We start from the raw sequence: 21,177 nt of genomic DNA on the forward strand, positions 1-21,177 counted from the left end.
ATGGTTAAAACTCACAATGATTATGCTGATAACACACACTTGGGAAATGGCCAATGGTAACACATATTTGTATAGAAGCAGGCTGCAGTTAAGAGCTACAAACTGGCACGAATTTGTAATTTTTTGCACAGATCGAGGCAGGGAGCATGTTCCCTGACTGCTTTGCACGTGAGGTTTTTCGAGATCCCCTAAAATCTAGAACACTGAAAACAAATGAGCTGTTCAAGGTGTTACTTTATTTATCCTTCCAGCTGTCAGGGTTGTTTTATCACATTGTGGACATTTGCTGAGTGCTTGCACAAAGACTGGTGGAAGAGACTTGATGTCTGTTTACTTGTCTGTGTTTTGAATGAAAAAACATGTATTTAAAATAACAATGAACTGTATTTATAGACCGTTATTTAAACCAAGTGCTTAAACTGGGATTAACACAAATCTGCAATGAGGAAATAAAATCATACAATTAAGGATTGCAAAAACAAGATACCAAACAATAACATAAGATTAAAATAAAAATATTAACACTCTGAAACCTGGATCGACATCAGTTTTCTTGTGCAACAGATGCTTTTCACAGGCATTTAAACCCATGAAACCTGAGCAAACTGGTTTGATTTGTAAAAATGCAACAAGCATCTTGGCACAAAATGTCCCACAAATTGCAAGGAATATGGAAAAGCTGGCAAGAATGAACAAGAAAAAAGTGACACTAAAGAGAGAGAGGGAGAAAGTTATTAGAAAAAAAAGATAAAACAGAGAACTAATTATAATTACATATTTAAAGATAATTATATTTCATTTTTAGCACATTTTCTTGCTTGATTGTTTGTTTGTTAGTTTGTTACCATTTGTCTTTACTGCTGATTTTCAGGTATTTTTCTAGTATACTGTATATCACTAAGTTTATATCAGCTGGTGACGTTTGACCCTGACACTCGTCTACAGCAGCACTCACCGTGCATTTACCGTCTGTTGAGACTCTGCTGTTCACTTCATCCTGTAAAGAGACACACTGTTTAAAAACAGATCGCTGCAGCTGTCAACAGATTCAACTAAATTACATTTTTTTTGTATAATTATGACATTTATTTAGTTACACTTATTTCTAACATAGTGCGAAATTCAAGTCAATGCCAACAATCAGAAGACATGCAGAGACTTACTGGATAAAACTGAATGAGGAGTTTCTGGAAGAAGAGCAGGGAGCATGAAATAAACATAGCATGGTTAAAATCAGTGATTCATCACAGTCATTGAGAAGCGTTAACATCATTTTGATTACTGGCAGCCTGTAACGCTGATCTCCCTGATCCAACATGTTGGTCAGAATCTGCAGCTTTTTAATTAATTATTTTTTATTCCAGAGCAACATTCTTAATACAAACAGAAAACTTGGGTTTATGGGAAATGTAGTTTAAGAGGAAAACCCCTTAAATTCCTAGTTGAGCTGACATTATAGTGTGCACTCTGCAAATGTGTTATCAAAAAAAATATGATGAATGATTAGATATCTAATCAGGACTTTACTACTACTTACTACTACATTACTGCATTAGTCTGTTATTTTATAGCTTCATGTTTTGGTTGCAGAATATCGCTGCATGTGGAGAGATTTGATGCATAAGCAAAGGCAGATTATCAAGTGTCCAATTTGGTTATTAAAATACGGCAACAAAATAGCAGCTCGAAAACTCTGTTCACGTTAGAGGACATCAAAATCTGATGGTTCATGGCAATTTTTACTGTAACTCCTAGGGCCCGCTTTGATCAAAATCAAGCTTATCACAAATATTACACATTAATATTATTTTCTACTTTTATTTTTGTCAACCAACATCAGTCCTAATCTTAAACATGAAATAGTCATTAGTTTTCAGAATTTTAACTCCGTAAATGCCACAAAGTTTTTAGATTAAAACAAAAACACAAAAAATAAAGAATTATTTTCAATATACTACAGACAAGGTATATGTTGTTTTTTTGTTTTTTTTTTGATTATCACATTCAGAGCTATGTCAATCATTTGCAGCAATATTATTTGTGACAGGGCACCTCATAAAAATAGCAAGTATTTTCTCCAAATGTCAAATATGGTAAAAATGACGCTATCAGGTAGAAAATAGCAAAAAGTACAAATTCCGAGACCGAAGCCCAGAATGACACCCAGAAATAATACAAAGCATCTTTTCATGCTTTGATGGCTGTGGGATCAAAAACTGCAGTTTGAATAGGTTTCAATGGCACATTTTTTGCATTTAACAGTATGAATGTAACAATTTTGTTTACAGAGTGTGTTTTAGACTTATTGTAGAAGCTGAACTGGAAATTCCAAAATTAAACAAAAACTCATAATCTTTCCAAAATGTATGCCTTATGCATGAACACAGCCAAAATTATCCAAAAACTGAAGAATCAAAGGTGCATAAAATGCACCAAACAGTCCTTAAGGGTTAATTTTCTCCATTTAACAGTCACTTTTTGATGCTGGTGTTCACTTCAGTGTCACAGTATTTACATCTGGAAAACTTGCTTGTACAGACCCTCTTATGATTTGATGAGATACCTTAAATGTCGGGCTCATGGGGCCGTAGTTAACTGACTCTTCGCCTTCGCTGCTGCTGCAGAGAGAAACTGCAGATCTTCTGGTCACCTCCTCACTCCTCCTGCCCTCCACTGGCCTCTAGGAAAACACCAAATATCGGCAAATGTTTTAATTTCATATGCAGAAGTCTCATCAATAGTTAGAGATCAGTATAACAGTATCATACATTTCTTATTGTATATTGCCTCAAGAAAAGTTTTCCTCAATACCTGTTCTTTCTCTGGTTAAAACTCTTAAAAACGTGTTCACACTGTTCCCCCTCGCTGTGTTATTTGGTGGCAAAAGACTAATAAAAGTCTGGAAAGAGCTAAAAGTAGGAATTTGTTACAACATTTCACATCATAGCTGCTTTCGTCAAGCCTCAGTTCTGCACCCCGCGAGCCAAAGCTGCATTCTTTTACTTTATTACTTTAAGATCTGAGGCCAAATTCTGTGAGTTTTCTAATAAGCATGCATATGTATTATTAAATGTTTTATGAAACACTGTGAGAAACAATACATGTTTGGTGTTAGCTCAGCACACTACTGCTTAGCAGTGAAAGTATTTATAAATAATTGGGGTAGAACTTGCAGTTCCTACCAGAAACCAGCCATAACACCACAAAATGTAAGAGAAAACATACAAATTAGAGATCCAGTCATACAGCACAAATCTGGAATAACCTTCCAGATAATGTTAGACAAGTTCGACTCCAACAACTTTTAAGTCGAAGCTAAAAAAGTTGCATTTTTACACTGCTTCCTCCGCCCACTAATTACTGCAAACTTGTTTTTAACTGGACTGTATGACATTTTAAATAATCTTTATCTTTAGACCTTTTGTCTGCCCTTTTGATACTTTTTAATGGTGATTTTTATTTTAAAAGTTGTTGACCAATAACTATAATAATACAACAACAATAATAAAAACTTTATCTATGCAGTACTTGAAAAAAATGACAAGTCGGTGGTGGTTAAACCTGGATTAAAACATTACAGGACTGCAAAGAGGACATTTAAATCACACAATTAAAATAATACACAATAAAATGGAATTAAATACCCCGAAACCATATAAGATTAAAAACAATGATATTTATAAAACTAATAAGAAACTGAAATAAAAAAAAAAAAAAAAAGTGTGCTCGCATTAATAGAAAGTGATTTAAAGAGACGCTAATGCAGGCAGGCAGTTTTATACGGAGTAATGTTTTTAAGAGTTGAACCCCGTTTAGTTTGATTTCACTGACGTGCACAATGACGCACATGCATGTGCATGCAAGTGATGTGATACACATTCCTGCCGACGGTTTCACGCTGTTCCACTGATTAAGAGGAAGTAATGCGCCAAGAAATGCAGCTGTGCATCAGCAAAGTTAGGAAAGCGCTAGTTAACAAGAAAATAAACATTGCACACTTTGTACTTTAAAAATAAGCTTTGTAAATGTTTTATGAGGAAGGAAATAGATTTTTTGTTTGTTGTTGAGAATTAACACAATGTGTTTTAGTGGGTAACACTGAATGTAAACAGAACGTTTGTTAACAAGAAAGCTCCACAGGGGTAACTTTTTTTTTATCAAAGACGTGTATCTGCTTGAAAATCTGAATGTGCTCAACAAATACGACAATCTGCTCAATAGATAAGAGGAAATCTAAGCAGAACTGACAGTTTAGACTGAGAATGATGCTAAAAAAATGGTCGTGAGTATTCAAAAAGGAAACTATTCCTCCTCCGGGGAGCATGATGCTCAGTAAATGCAGCATTTCCAACACATTCCTTTGTTTATGGCAGTCCATCACAACCTAAACATCTGACGCCACAAAAAATAAATAAATTTGGAGCTGGACTGTTCATTAGGAGCGCTGCTGAAATACACTGTTCAGTTATGAATTGCAAGACACTCTCTGAGCACAGAACTTACTCTGGGCACAAATGGAGCAGCAGAAGCCAGGTGCAGTGAAAGTGAAACTTAATCGTTCATTCTGCCGGGTCTAAAAGTTTGCCACAGCTGCTGCTTCTCCTCTCCATTAATCTGCTCTAAACAGCTCTGAACAGATCGACAGATCAATTAATCACCCCGCAATACAAACTGCTGCTGAGGAAAAAAAATAACTTGTGGAGAGCTCCGCCTGTGTTGTGTTCACAGACCCGTAATTTACAGAGGGGACACAGAATGATGCTGCCTTGTCGTCAGCGACAGCCACACTAATCTCTAATTCTGTGGAAAACAGTGAAATGTTATGGAGCTATCGCTGCTATTATTGTTATCTTTGTTTTTTTTTAAAATCTCGTTTATAATAGAATTAGTGGTGTGAAAGTTGAGCCAGTCAACAAAAACAATAGGACTTATCCTCTGGCGACAGTGAATATCCACAGCAATGTTCATTAGTTTTCAATCTTGCCACAAACTAAAGTATTGACCGAGGAGAAATTTCAACATGACAAAAAGTCAGGGAATCTCCAAAGTAGTTTATAGTTAATAAGAATATTAATTAGCCAACCTTGTCTGGAGTCTTGTGCTCTTCCTCCTCCCGGTCTTTCTGCTCCTCATCCTCCTGCTGTTTCTCCTCCCTCCTGAGATGAAGGTCTGCCTTCTCTTCATGTGTGAAGCTCAGTTCTTCCTCTTCCTGATCATCTTCATCTCTGGGGCTCTGTCTGGTTTCTACAGACCGCCACTCCCTCTGCAGAGCAGCTTGCATCTCCTGCACCCCTCCCTTCTGTTTCTCCTGCTCCACCTCCCCATCCACCCTGCAGGCCGATCCACTGTGGAGGACATGATTTTAGTGGTTGATAAGGGTGGAAGGTTACTTATTGAAGAAATGAGCATGTTCAGATCCCAAAATACTAACACATCACACACTGAAAACATGTCACTTTAAAAAAAGAGAGACATAAAACCAGCTAATTAACTGGGTTTTTTTTTACATATTTTTTCTCTTTTTTTCCTGACTTGTTTTTTTTTCCTGACTTGTTTTTAACTTTATTATTATTATTATTATTATTATTATTATTACTGTTTTGTCATATATGTGTTTATAATATATATTCATTGGACTGTAAAGAGAAAAGTTTGGGCTATTTGCTGAAATAATAGGTTCATTTCAACATCTCCTCTATGTTGTGTGTTCTTTGTATTGACTTTGAGTTTAATAAACATAAAGGGGAAAAAAAGCCAATGTGTGGAGACCGCACCGTGGCCTCATCGTCCCCGCTGCCAGGTATGATGTCCTGTCTGCTGGTTGGCCCATGGCGTGCTGCAGCCTGGCGTCCTGTGACATGAAGACCGATGAGCTGTATGACATCCTGCCCTCTTTTCTATTGCTGGACAACTAAAATGAACCACAAGCAAAGCAGTTGAAATATTGCTTGGTTTTTTTTTTAGCTTTTAGTTTACTTGTACACATTTGAAAATTACATAAAAGTTAAATAAATAAAAAAAACCTGTCAAGAGAGGTCAAGAAGCAAGAGGCTTATACAAACGCACCCCTCTTAAATTTGAAAACAACAAACAATAACAAAAGCAAAGAAAAAAAAAAACATTTTACAGTAAAATACAGCAAAAGATAAATGATAAAAAAGAGCAAAAACAATAACCCGTGAGTTAACATTAATCCAAAGACCAAGAAGTACATATAATTCAGTCCAGTGTGTGAAGAAAAAAGGAAATGTATATATACAAAAAATGAAAATATTAATTAAACATCATGAATGAAGTGTAATGATCATCATCATTTCTTGAGTAATTTTAGCTGCAGGTTGGTGTACCTTCTCTGGAGGTCTTGTTGAAGCTTCCTGGGACTGACTGCTTTGTTGTGGTTCACCTCCCTCCTCCTCCTCTTTCTCCTGCTGCTGTTTCTCCTCTTCAGCCTCCGGTTTCCACTGTGGCGGTCTCTGCACTCTGGCCCTGCAGTCATCCTGCACCTCCTGCTCATTACGACTCTCCAGCCGGTGACTCCAGTCGCTGAAGCCTTCGTCCTCCTCCCAGAACCAAACAACATCTGGGCTTCAGCTCCTCATCCAACCTGAGGAGAATGCAGGGGAGAACCGTTACCTTTTTTCACCAATATAGCTGTGATTTTTGTATTGGTTCAGTTTCACGGTGCACAACAGAAGTAGCAAAATCACGATTTACACTGATCACCTGCAAACTCTTTTTCAGTTGTTACAGATATTGTTTTAACACAAAAGACAAGCATGAACCAACTATCAGTGAAACCACTAAACACTCTCTTTTCTGACAATTTTTCGCTTGACTTCTGCATTTTTCCCCATTTTAGGTTGTTTTGGGGGAATTTTTCCTTAGTCGAAAAAGGTCTAAGGACAGAGAGATATGCTTTAAAGCCCTCTGAGGCAAATTGTGATTTGGGGATAATGGGGTTTATAAATAAATTTGACTTGACTGGACTTGACATAGTTGCCTTCTTCTTCTCTTTTTCTATATGACACACACACACACACACACACACACACACACACACACACACACACACACACACACAGATGTCCTCATGATTTATGCTTAAAGTCAAGAAAAAACTTATTTTTGAGAGCCAGCTTTTGGGGTTTTGAACCAATTTTTGGTCCAAATGCTCTGAACTGTGTAAAATTAGCTGCAGGAATCAGAACTGAACTGGATCCATGTTGTTGGAAAAGTTAGTGCAGTAATCGGATTGACGAGATGTGACGTCAGGCTATTGTTGGAAATTTTACTTTGAAGAGTTGCAGATGTAATGCATCATTGTCAGCAGCTGAGAGGATTTATTGAACATAATTTCTAGTTTGAATTAGTAAATCCAAAGCTTTATTTCTGAACTTGGATGAACCCCTCTAGACTGAATACGCTTCTGTATTCAGCATATATATTTTGAATGGTTGTCACAATGCTTGGTTTACAGTATGTAATTCCACTTTATTTTTACACGTGTCTTTTTAAAATCCCACAACTGTCTCTTCCTGTTAAGTGTCATAAAATCATGCGTTCACTTGTGGTGACAGATCATGCTCTCTGAGATCAATTAAGGTTGTGACTGAGGCATTAATCCTGAGGCTTCACTGACAAATGTCCCAGCCAATCAAACTCTGCCACGCTGCCATTGTTAGCTTCATCTCCATCTCATTTGCCAAAAATAATTGTCAAAAATAATTTTATCAAAAATATATTACTGATTCCGAACATTTAAAACAGTTTCCTGCAGTATCATCACACCAGAACCAACTGCATTGTTTTAAGCTTTAATTACAAAATATATTTTGCCATCAATGCCAATTTTTCCCAGATTCATCAATGGTCATTATGGTATTGTATCAAAGTAAGAAATGCCATTATGCGTGCCAAAGATGCTAAATCCAGATCTGAATGGTGAGGTTTAAAACTGCAAAATCTAAATGGTGTGAATGTCTCCTGTCGCTGCTGATGGATTTTTTTTTTTTTATTGGGCAACTGGGTATGACTCAGAGGTTTCCTAGAGGGCAGTGTGTTGAGCCTGGTGGCAGGTGGCAGACAGGACCAGCAGCTTTAGACTCCATGGCAACGGAGACGGTGTCCATGGAAACAACAAACAGAGAGTCACTGCAGCTGCCCGATCCAGGTCAGCTCCAATCAGCAGACTGGATCTCATCAGCTCTAACTAAACACCTAAAAGATGATGTTTTGTTCAAGAGAAACTCAAGTGTTTGATGGGCAGTCTATCACTCACACACACACACACACACACACACACACACACACACACACACACACACACACAGACACAGACACAGACACAGACACAGACACAGACACACACACACACACACACACACACGACACACACACACACACACACACACACACACAGTCAAACTGTTGGGAACAACGCAAACACAGTTAATACTGTTACCTTCTGAGTTCAGTCTGAAATTTAGCTGATTGTTAGTTGATCCTTTGTTATGTGTATGATTATATTTTTCAGTCCTGTCTGTCTATTAACACGTGTCTCAAAAACAACTACAACAACCAACAACAACAAATTTGGTGGGATGTAAAGCCACAGGCTGAGGTAAAAGTTATTCTTTATGGTGTGGATAGTGCAACCAGGTAGCCCTTTTTTATAGTTGCTTAGATATAAAAAAGTTTAATGATTTGATTAATAACTTCTCAAACATGGGGCAAAAAACAAATCGAGAAATTTTTCAAGACTTTTTGCCCAGAATTCCTTTTTATTCCTTTTTTTAACCAAAGTTAATATATAACTTCAAAAATTAAAAGAAAAATGTTAGAATTATTATTTTTTTGGAATGCCACAGCATTTTCATATAATTTAAGTATGAAAAAACCCAAAATAATTTTAATCACTTATATCATTTTTAATCCAAGAAGCATGGCTAAAATACAAATTATTTCATTTTCTTTCTGAGAGGTGAGTTAATCCCAGTGGTGGAAGAAGTACTCAAATATTGTACTTCTGTAAAAATAGTAATACCACAGTGTAAAAATACTCTGCCAAGTAAAGTAAGTAAAAGCACACAATTATTTGCCTGAAAATATACTTAAAGTACCAAAGGTATACATAGTAGCTTTGCAGAATTGCTCATTTAAAATAAATAATAAAAATAAAAATAATAATAATAATAATAATAATAATAATAATAATAATAATAATAATAATAATAATAAATAATAATAATAATAATAATAATAATAACAATAATTGCATTACTATAAAAGAGTCATTAATGCTGCAGCTGGTAAAGGTGGAACTAATATGAATAACTTTATACAACTCCATCTATAATGATACATCAGAATTTAGTAGTTGCTTGTATATTTTGGATTGGGAAAGTGAGTAACTATGGCTGTCAATTAAATTTAGTTTCATAAAAAGCAGAATATTTGCCTCCCAATTAAAGGAGCATAAAATGGAGATACTCAAGTAGAAGTACCTCACAGTTGTATTTGTACTGTGCTTAAGTAAAAATAATTAGTAACATTCAGCCATTGGTTTGTCATCTGATAGCAGCAGACTGAGCCTTTAGATAGTTTGGCTATTTTGTGCACCACAACTCTGCTAAATGATGTGCTCTAAAGTTTGACCTCTGGTATTGATAATTTGGGAAACTTGTGCACCTGCTGATGGAACTTCTGTGTCTGTAGTAGATTAGGATTATCTAAATCTCTTAACAAGAAAAATCATTAAGATAATAACTGAACCAGTGAATAGTGAATTGTTGGATGAGTGAACTGCATTTTACGCTACAGTGCTGTGATTCTGCTCAGTAGCTCACAGACTCAGAAGATGAGGATTGTTTTCCCTAAGGAGACGTCAGGCGGCACTCTCAGCTTATTCACCTGCAGCATCGCTGGACTGTAACTGATCTACTGATTACACACAAACAAACAGCTCATTTCCACTATAATCAGCACTGCAGGTGATGGAAACTCAGCTGTAAACATCAAGGACAGCTTCATGCAAACAAACCGGTCAGCTCATCTTCGAAATTCAAAACACAGGACTCAAATTTGCCTGATTCACTGTCTTGCTTAACGTTAGATGGGAAAATAGGCAGCTGACTGCAGTATACGTCATGTAGTCTTTTATAAAAGAGGGGGGCTGAGGTCATGATTGTAAGCTGTGTGTGCCCATCGGTGTGCTTGTGATCAATGGCTTTGTTAAAGATTGGCAGGAACTCGATAGAGATCAGATTTGCTACTGCGCAGACTCTGGCACCAAATATTACTACATATTTTGGCTTCATTTTTGTACAGTAGGGTACTGGAGGCACGTCATCCACCTTTACATACTGAGACTGCAGTTAATCTTCTAAGACTGTGGTGAATCTAAAGCCACATTACAACAAGCTTTCACAGGTAATGTTTACGTGTAGTGAGCCAGCTGAAAGGCCTGTACAGAGTGAAATGTGTGTGTCGAACTCACTCTGTGCTGTGTGTGCAGAGCTCGTTGTGTTGGGGCGGCTCCGGCCAGGAAGGGCTCCTCTGTTCCCTCTGCGTCTCCCTGGCTCTCCTCCTTCGCTCCCGCTCCAACTCCTCCGCATCCTCCTGGCTCCGCTGGGCCGTCAAACTGCAACCAACATGGACACCAACAAGCTGTAATCACACTCCTGAAACACACTCCAAAAACTCTCAGTTAAGATCCTTTAGGAGCCAGTTCTCTTCCAAGGATGACAAACTGGATTAAAATTTAGCTGGAGAACCTGTATATGTGAAAAGTCAGCAGCAGTATTGGGGTTCACAGTGATATTTACCTCTTTACATGCAATCTTGCTGTTTTTAATCTCGTAAATTGCTTGAAAGGTTTTTAAAGTCATTTTACTCCAACTCACTGGCAGTATCCCATGTAGTTTATGTTTTGTGTCTGTTTGCTCTTAACTGAAGCTATTTAATGTTTACACTGCACTCTTTAAACCCAAAATCCAAACCATATTTTTTATACACGCTTCTCCAAATTAATAGTGACATATTTGATATCTTTAGACATTTAAAAAGATGCATTTTTGTTGGTTTTACCAATGTTTAACAAAATGAATTTGTATTAACTGTTATTACAATCAATGGTCTAAGACGTTAAATAGAATCAATAAAGCTGAAAAAAATAAACAAATATCAACAAAAAAGTTATGTTTTTTTCTTTCACAAAGCTTTCATCTGTATGATGCCACTTAAACACAATCTGGAAGACTTTTTTTCTGTCGAAGAGATGTTGCAACATTTTCCCTCCACTGCCTCACCACTGTCAAGCACAGCGCTCCCAGATCTCGCCATTTCCAGGAGCTCAAAAGCTGCAGATACTTACATGGTTAAAAGCATGTGGACAACCAAACATTACACCTACATGCAATTATCGAAAACGTCATTCTTAAATAATGGGCATCAATCTGCTGCATAACAGCCTCTGATTTCTGGTTTCAGACTTTCCTCTGGATGTTGAGCCAGGCTACAGGGATTTACCCCCATTCAGACACAAGAGCTTTAGTGAGGTCCAACACTGATTTCGGGTGATCGGATCTGGCTCGTTCCACTTTGTTCCTATGGTGTTAAATGGGGTTGAGGTCAGGGCTTTGTGCAGGTCAGTCAAATTCTTCCACACCGAACTGGAAAATCAATTTCTTTTCGGGCCTGGCTTTGTGTACAGGACTCATGTTGAAACCAGAAGAGGTCGAGCCCAGTTTGTTTCCACAGAATTGAAAGAACATTCCAGCTGGTGATCAGCATCGCTGGATGTTGATATTTCAGTTCAGGTTGTAACGTCAGATGACTAAAACTTAATGTCAGGACAACCTCTGATGAAACATGCTCTCATCCTAAGTCATTACATATTGCCACTTTGCAGTGGACTTCCACACCTACATTATACGCTCAAGGTAATCTAATGCATCTGATGCTGCTACCACGATGTCAGCAAAATCACATGATGGCACAGATGGTCAGGTTTAGGCAAAAGAGGCACATGGGTCCAGCAGTGTATCATGCTGACATAAAGTTGGCTTTTGGCGTCAGGATCTTACGCCAAACACAAACACAAACAGAATGAGAACAGGCTGTCAAATGCCAGCATCATCTTGATGTAGAATATCAAAAGTTAGTTGAAAGGAGAAGAAAACCAAACATCTGCAAAACATCATAATAGTAACGTCCACATAACAAGAAATTCTCACATCGGTAGACATCTAAAATATCGTCAACCTGGTTTTCATTCCAACTAAAATTTAAAATCTGTCAAACATCTTTCTGATGTCATATTGACATCCTGTGCCAGCTTGGATGACTGTCTAAAATAACAAGAGAAATTATGAAGCATGATCATGATTAATGTTCTATCATAATGTGATTGAACATTAAGATTTATTTCAATTTGAGGCCAAACCTCTAAAAAGTAGATTGAAGGGGGGATATAATGCAGGTAGATATAGTGATGATAGATTCTGTACGAGTCAAGAAATGAAAACCATGTTACCTGCTCCACGCAGTATGTTGGCAGCCAACTACACATGATTCACATTTCCTATTTGTTATTTTTCTGCTATAACAGTGAACGATATTTATAGAAAAGTTGATGTATGAGGATTTTAAAATCATAGGAAAAAATTAGTTGTTCTTCTCTTTCATAGAGAACTCATTCAGTTCTTCTCTTTCCAAAAGGGCGGGACTTAAAAAACAATAACTCTTTTTATTGTCAAAGCACATCTGGTGGAGCTGGAGCCAGCTGCTGTGCTGTTTCACTTCAGTTCAACCTCTGGAGAGAAACAAAGAGAGAGGGAGGGGGAGGTGAAGAGACGGAGGAGGAGGAGGAGGATGGAGAGAGACTGTAATCCTCTGTAGCTCCATCTCGTCATGCACGTGGAGGTCTGGAGAAAATCTTGTCAAAAAACTGGAATAATAAACTTTGGAAATATTCAGTCAGCCATTAGAAATCACACATCTCGGGAGAGCACCTGTTGTTGGACTTTGGGTGGGTGCAAACATGTTTTTCCGAAGCATGATGTCATTGTTTTTAAAGAATAATTACAGTTTATAACTATGATTTGGCTATGATGACACTGTAATCACTTAAGTTATTGCTGAGATCTCAAAGAATGTGGTGCCATTACTAAAAATGTCTGACTGGTTTAAACCTACACGGGTGGGGGATTAAGGGGTTCGTCGAACTGATTTAAAAGAGAATACAGATGCTGGTACCGTCTGTTGGAAACATTTATCACAGTTTACAACTTTTACCAACTGCACTTTAGTTTTGCAAACATAGTTTTCCTGCACAGTGAGTAGTAATTATCAACATTTCAGATACACTCCCTTTTAATATTACTTTCAAATAAAGCACTTAAGCCAAATGGCCAAATGTTTTAAACATCTTTAAAACCTGTCTAATTATTGAAATGGTCAGTCTGATCTCACTCCCAGGGCAGTGCCCCCTGGCATCCCTAAAATGATGCTGGGGGCATTCTTTAGCACCGATATGAGGCGCACAAGGCTTTCAACCAACCAACCAACCAACCAACCAACCAACCAACCAACCAACCAACCAACCAACCAACGCACCCATCCGCATCATTACTAGACATTCACAGCAACAGACATTGTTTAAAGTCAGCTAAGGGCAGGTGAGAAGGGATGTGTCCAACAAGAACAGGACTTTGACCCAGGAGACTGGTGTTCGTGTCCCATGTGAAACTAAGGCCACGTTTAGACGAGCACGGTCCTACTTAAAATGAAAAAGTACTTTGTGTTTTTCAAAACATCTGCGGTCATATTATAACATTGTGAGAACGATCCTTGTGTACACAGATCCGCAAAAACAACCAAAAACGCTGTAGTATGAAAGCCAGGCCTGTAGTTGGCGGTGTAACTTTGTAATGACACACCATAGAAGAACACCATGCGCATGAGCGAAGTGCGGACATGACGTCACTGTTCTCACAGGATCCGTGCATTGCCAGTTTACTTGGTGACAGAAGGGATTGTGTTTTCAAGAGATTAAATTAAAAGACAAAATCTACAGTCCTATATCTATATTTAAAGTTTACATGTTAAAAGGTATTCTATGCAGTATTTTTGGTTACTGTGAAAGTGAAATAGAAAACCAACCCCAGATTCACTCTCGTTTGGCGTTTTTTTCCTAAATATATTTGCTTTTTTTCCCCCCACAACGCTGTGTCTCTTGAATGCTGCTTATGGTGTAGCGCTACCTTTTTATAAAGCCCTGACCTCTTGTGAACATTGTGGGCTGCAAACTCATAAATGTTGTGAGCACCGAGAATAAGAAGAACATAAAAAACAGGCAGAGGGTAGAGTCTCTGCAGAAAAATACACAACACACTTCAAGTGGGTCATAAGTGATGATTGAGAGAGATTACTTCTGTATGAGTCTATGCATTGCTTTTAGGAAAATCCTGCATAGTAGGGATTTAATGTGAGACTACAGCAGTCTGAGTTGGTAAGTTAAATCATTAAGTGGATATCTTCCAAAGTTACCTCATATTAGCTTAAAAAAATAAACTTTGCATTTTGCACAGGCCGATGACTGGTGAAATCTGCTGGTAAAAGCAAATGTGAATTTAGTCCCAACACTGCAGAGGCATCATGGAAGAAAAACAGGCCAAAGCCTCAAGCTTGTTGGTTCTCATTAAAAGAAAACATTAAACACGCAAACCAGTTGCCTTTGTGTTGGCCGGTAGTGAGTAGATTGAATGAAAAGGCCTTCACCCAAAAATATGACAAATTCTCCCAACAATGTCAGTTCATCAAACATTTGGCTGAATGAAATCAACAAGAAAAAGAAAATCTTCAAAATTCAAAAGTCTGATGACTGTCACTGGTGCTGGCTGCTGGCGAGTGATTCAAACAGTCAAACATGCTGCGGTCATTATCATGTGGGAAGGTGACCTAAATAAGATCAAACTCACTAGAGATGTAGCAGGAGCCATATTGGCAAAGTCCATCTTTAGTTTGCTATAAATCAATTTGATGTGCGATAGGGATATGTTGGATCTCAGTCAGGCAATTTTTTGGAGGGAACTGGGTCAACTGGATATTAGGCTTAACTGTCTGGACCTCATCATTGTTGGCTGAAGGAGGAAAAGCATGAAATCCTCAAAGGACCTTTCTGTGCTGTTGCATGTTAAAGAGCTTTAGTCAGTAAATACAAATCATTTCACTCCTTACAAGAAAAGAGACTGATTTATCTCATCCTATGGATCAAACATCTTGTCCACACAAGTGATTATCTCATCATCAAGATGGGCATTTTGTGCAAACAAGATAATAACTTGTGCAGATAATATCCTCTCACTTACAACTTGTCAGATATCAGCTCTTGGTCAGTGGCCTTGCACATCAAACTAGATTATCTAGGTATGCCTCTAGCATCAGTTTTGGACGCTCAGGGACAGCGTGTCTATGTTCACTCATTACATACATTGCAACTTTTTAAAATGAACTTCTGTTTTCACAGGAAATGTGCAGTTTCCGTTTGTTAAATGCATACAGTCTCTTTTTAAAATAAAGTTTTAAACAAAGGTGAAATCATAGTTTTTAGGTTTACTTCCTTAGGTTTAGGCAACAAAAGTCTGTGGTTATAAAAACATCATGTTTTGGCTTAAAATATGCACATTTATTACTGCTGACATGTAATGTTGCATGAGATAAGTCACATATGCCACAGGACATATATCACAGGCTAAAATGCTACACATACAGCACACTACATCGCTATCTAAATAACTTGACTTTTGGTCTCATGGGTGGTAAATTTGCGAATCCTATGACCGGCCTTACTCTCCCTTTGAGTGGCTAGTGCTCGTTTGTGCACGCCAAGCGCCACTGATCAAGCGTCAGAATTTGACAAGGTGGGAGTGAGGTTGCTTGTGCAAACCTTGTCTCTGTTTATATGCAACTAATTTGCAACAGTGAATATGTTTCAAAATGGATTCTGTTTTCTATTAAATGGGACTTATTATGCTTTTTGGGTTTTTCCCTTTTCTTCATTGTTTTGGATAGCATTTTCTGGACTTTTAGATATCCTTCTGCATCTGCTCCTCACATTCAAGGATGACACATGACAACCAACGTCAGAACATCAGCAAACGCACATGCTGGCACAGATGGTTTAGGGGAACAGATTAGGGGAAGGAGGTTCATAGTCAGGTGCAAAAAAAAAAACTTCAAATTCGGAAATGAAGCAAACACCAGACTCCCAAAGTCTGTTGTTTGTGGGACCCATCCACCGTGTTGAGAACTTATGCCAAAAGTACAGTCAAAGCGGCGCTAATTCACGATTCTGGAATGACAATGGGCTGATTTGTATATTTCATATTTAGTGGACATGTTAAAACTTTTTGTTTCTTTACATTGCAATTATCAATTTTATGTTGTGACATCACTGTTTTTGTTTAGGTACAAATAACACGTGCTTAGGGTTCGAGAAAGAAATTTTTTTTAACTTAAAATACCCAATTTGGATGCTGCAAACACAGCTGAAAATGTCCTGAACTTGTTAGGAAATGCCACTGTTGGTTTTGAACAGAAGTCTGCTGTTCTCTAATGTCACCCCAACCATCCCTTCCTCATCTGATGAGGAACTCAGCTCATATACAAGTAATCTGAACTTTGTTATGAACCGTACAAATGTAACATAGCCAGGGTTTGCAGAAGTGTATTTTCTTAATTTCAGAATAAATATTGCACTTATTTTTGAAGACAAAGTTGTGGAGCCTGAAGTTCTGTATGCAGATTTTCTCTGTAGTGTTTGAAGTTTAAATAGGGACATGTCAGCTTTATTCTGTTTAATTTTCTTATATAATGTTTGTATGTCATGTTTCTGCTGTTTATTTCATTAAAAAAAGTTATTTGCTTTATTTTTTATTTGTCTGTGTTTTTTAGTCTTCATTGCTGTTTGCATTGTTTATTTAGGTGAGACATCTTCATATCCCTTCATGGAGGTTTTATCTCACCTGCAAAATCTGTTTTAATCTGTTGCTTAACTTGTTGTGGTTTTATTGTGCCAATAAAAGAAATACAGTTAAAAAACCCCATTTTAAATCAAAATATTTTAATAAAATATTTTAAAAGTAAAATTAAATTAAACCAATTGCACATATTGAGTCCAGCATTATTAAACTTTTTATGGTAATGTTTTAGGCACTCACATCACTTAGGTAAGTTAGGGAAAGATCATAGTCTGGTCTAATGAATTCAGCAGTGACTTCAGACACATGTTTATTAATTAGGCTACTCAGTCGAAACCAAAATCTTTTCCTAACCTTAACCAAAGTGCTTTTGCTGCCAAACCACAAACGGGATCTTGCATGCACTCTGTAGTTTAAGTCCTGAGCTTTATACGCCCTTCAACCACTCTGACCACCTCTTTGTGACTCAAGTACGGAAGATGAAAGCAGCTTTTCATTCACTCAAAAACACGTAGCCTCTGAACGTAATCCAAGCAGCGATTACGTATGACACCACAGCGTAATTAGCAAATCTAATTGGCTTTCTAGGCTGCTTGTGCACATTATGTTAAATAAAAAAGTCATCTGGGACTTAGAGAGTGCAGTAAATATCTCTAAAAGCAAAGCTATAGAGCAGTGACATGTCGAGATCACAGCTGAGTGCAACAAGTTACGGCCTTCTTTTGAAAGACGTTAAGTTTTAAAGGTGGGAAATCACTATCTGTAGTAGTTGTAGATGAGGCATGTCTGCTCTGTTTTATTCACAGACTGAACTACTGTTGTAACAGGATATTGTCTCTGCAGGACAATCTGTACTTCCAGGTATCTTCAGAGTTTGCCGGGACGTTTAAAGCGATGCTGCGAAGCATAAATGTGAAACGAGCAAATTATGGAGGAAATCTGTCTGATACGCATCACTTTTTCCACCATTTACACAATGAGGCAATGGAGGCCTGGGGAACTGCATTTTCTTTGTGTGTGTGTGCAGTTGCACAGGAGGGGGTTCAGGACTCTGCCAGATGATGTCATGGCCATTAAGGAAGTTGCAGCTATAAAAGAAGCCATTGAACTCAGAGCTCAGTGTCATTTTTAGTGAAGTCACAATGTATGAACAGCAATGTTCCACCGATCACGGAGGAAACAAGAGCCTCACTGACGACAAGGAACAGTAGTTAGATGCAAATACAGAAAACAGCACATTAAATTGGGCTCCATGTGCCTGTTAGGAGATAAACCAGAGTAGATTGTATTGGAGAACTAAAAAGCATCAGGGTACAAAAGAGAACAAAGGAATATGATAAAAAAGTGATCGCACTGAAACGGAATCCGATGACTGAAAAATTACAGGATGTTTTTCATAAGAGGGAGTCTTACGGAAAAGTAAAATTGTTTATTGTTTATTTATATCCACATTAGTTGTTACAAAGGCAATGGCTACTCCTCCTGGGTCCACTATCTTGTCTTTGGGTGGATTTATAAATGTTATTGTGTTATTAACGTATGATGTTCATAAACATTGAAGAAATTCTGTTATTTATGCTTATTCTTATTTTTAGGCACTATCTTTACTAATGTTAATAATTTTCTGTTATTTTCCCGTTTTTACTGTACATTTTTTACTGCTTCATAATTCCACTGGCCACTTGCTACCCATGAAAGAGGTCTGTGGAATAAGTTGGGGTTAGATTTTTGTCAGGTCATTTCAGTTTATTTGTTTTTTTTTAATTTCACATTTTTGTATTGTTTTGTTTGGCTGAGCTGGCTGGTTGGTTTTTGGGTTTATTTCTTTCTTTTTGCTCATTTTCAGATTATTTTCTTGTACTTTTGATTATTTTCCTACCCATTTTTCGGTTATTTCTTCTTAAATTGCTCCTTGCCTTCTTTCCATGTTTTTGAAAGAAATCAAGCCAAATCGCCCAGGTTTCAAAGGGTTTACAATAGCAAAACTATAGCAAAACGTCTGTTTGCAAACTCTCACACAACTCATGCAATTTAATCCAAGTCTCAATTATCCAGTCGTATGCTCAGTGCTTCCCAAACACGTACATTTTTACTAAAATGCTGTCTGAGCATGACTGATATAAAACGCACATACTTGTCCAGGCACGGTACTCAGCCGTGCATGAGACTGTTTTTACTGGCATGTTTTAAATTATAATGTTTTAGAGAAAATTAATGTGTTTTGGAAGTACTGAACATATGACTGGATACATGAGACTTGCTTTCTACTGCATTAGTTGTGTGAGAGTTTGTAAACAAATGTTTAAATATAGTGTTGTTGTTAAATGTGGTCCTTTATGACTTCAATTCATCAAGAATTTTCTCCATTTTGGATTCTCTGTTCACTAGAAATGTTGGAAAAACTAAGTTTTCTTCACAAATTTCAGGTCACATGTGATGAGTAATGAACATACAAGTATTCCTTCAGCACTGCATTCACGACAGTCACCTCAGACAACAGCTGTTGGACACAGGCTTTGAAATGGTCTCAACCGTATCATCCATCGATTGGTCTCTTTGTTCTCATCTTTTGTTTGGTGTTCCACATGGTTTGGTTCTCGGTCCCTTATTGTTCTCGTATCGAGTACACAGTATACCCCTCTTAATTGGGGACCACTACCTGCTGATGCTGAGGCTAATGCAGAAATGTTTCAAGTTTAAATTTTGTAAAGGCCACTACACTGATCTCTGTCTATATTAAACAAATGGGAAAATTCCTCAATTGTTCCTGTAAAACAGAGTAAGTTAATTTTCGTTTCAGCTTTCAGAAACTTACTTAACTCTTTATAATGAGTCTCATGATGAAATTAAAATATTTATCTTAAGTTAAGACTTAAGGACGAATATTTACTCTCTACTGTCAAGTTTGCGTATATTTTTCTAACCTTGGTTTTTCTGTCATGTGTAGATCATGCAGTGAAACTTAAGTGCTCGGACTGAGTGAGCTGATTATCTGACTGCTATATAATATTGGTGGTTAATGATGATAACTGTTTTAACCGCTGATGATTAAGTGGGATGATGATAGTTGGATGTACTCCAGGTTTTATGTCATTTTGTTAATATTGTTCATTTCTATGAACTTCTGTGGAGGGCTCTAGCATAAATTTGTACATATTTTAATTTAATTTGTTAAATATTTCAATGTGTTTTGTGTTGAAGTTAGTGTGTTCTGTGTTTAATTTAGCTGCATGACAGATTTCTCTTCGAGGACAACAAAGTTAAAGTTGAAGTACAGGTAAAAGCAAGTAATCCTGCACATTCCCTGTTAGTTGTTGCCCCCCGCCCCAAATCCCCCTCTTACAGAATTAAAATGACTATGAGCCTGGAATTTGGGTTTATCACTTCATGTCATCTTGGTATTTTCACTAAGACAGAAAATCTAAATTAGAGCAAAGGATCCTGGGTGGAGGTGAAGGCAGAAGAGCAAATCACAACCACCACAAATAAATATGATTGGCTCATTCAAACCCACCCTTCACAATAAAGTCATTTATATGCCTTAATATCTCCTAAATTAAATAATTTAAAAAGATTGCAACCATGACACACATCACAAGAGGTAACAAGTAATTGAGGTTTACTTCCATTGTGCTTTCATGAACATGTAATTGTTTTTCTTTGTGGTTTATTCTTGGCATGGGATATTAATATCTATACATTACAATTCAGTCAGATGCTTCACTCCATTTTATTAAGGCTTTTTGTTTTATGTATCTTTTTTAATGTTTGTTTTGTTCTGTGTGGACCCTGGCAAGAGTAGCAGCTTCCTTAATGGCAGCTAATGGGGATCCAAATAAGGTAAAAGTATCAATAGTTTTACAAGTATCAATACTACACTCCTATATAATATTAATATATTAATAATAGTCCTGCATTCAAAGTGGGATAGAACGTCAGATGGATAGATTCAAGTGTCAATGCAGCACAGTACAGAAGACAAAAAAAGTACGTAGGTATTATAAAAAAAAATTCCTTTAGTATAAAAGTGCTAATTATGCAGGCAGAGTGGCCCTCGTGTCAGTGTGTCACTGAATAAATCACTTTTCTTATGCTGCATTCGGACAGCTTTAACAAGCAGTTAAACCTCTGAGCAAATTGGTTTTCCTTCAGAAACTTGGGGTCAAAGTCAAGCAACTCGGCAAGAAAACTCCCTTAA

General features: G+C 37.3%; 1 protein-coding gene across 1 annotated transcript in view; it reads right to left on the reverse strand.

Annotated features, from left to right (window-relative positions):
* Positions 1 to 21,177, reverse strand: part of LOC121946550 (non-muscle caldesmon-like) — a 38,317-nt gene that overhangs the window by 16,338 nt on the left and 802 nt on the right. The window contains 8 exon segments of the mRNA XM_042491163.1: positions 956 to 997; positions 1,164 to 1,187; positions 2,564 to 2,680; positions 5,084 to 5,345; positions 5,775 to 5,911; positions 6,348 to 6,563; positions 6,565 to 6,604; positions 10,496 to 10,639. Coding sequence (XP_042347097.1) covers positions 956 to 997; positions 1,164 to 1,187; positions 2,564 to 2,680; positions 5,084 to 5,345; positions 5,775 to 5,911; positions 6,348 to 6,563; positions 6,565 to 6,604; positions 10,496 to 10,639 — 982 coding nt within the window.

This window comes from Plectropomus leopardus, chromosome 1, assembly GCF_008729295.1.
Source record: "Plectropomus leopardus isolate mb chromosome 1, YSFRI_Pleo_2.0, whole genome shotgun sequence".
In the NCBI taxonomy this organism is placed as follows: domain Eukaryota; kingdom Metazoa; phylum Chordata; class Actinopteri; order Perciformes; family Serranidae; genus Plectropomus; species Plectropomus leopardus.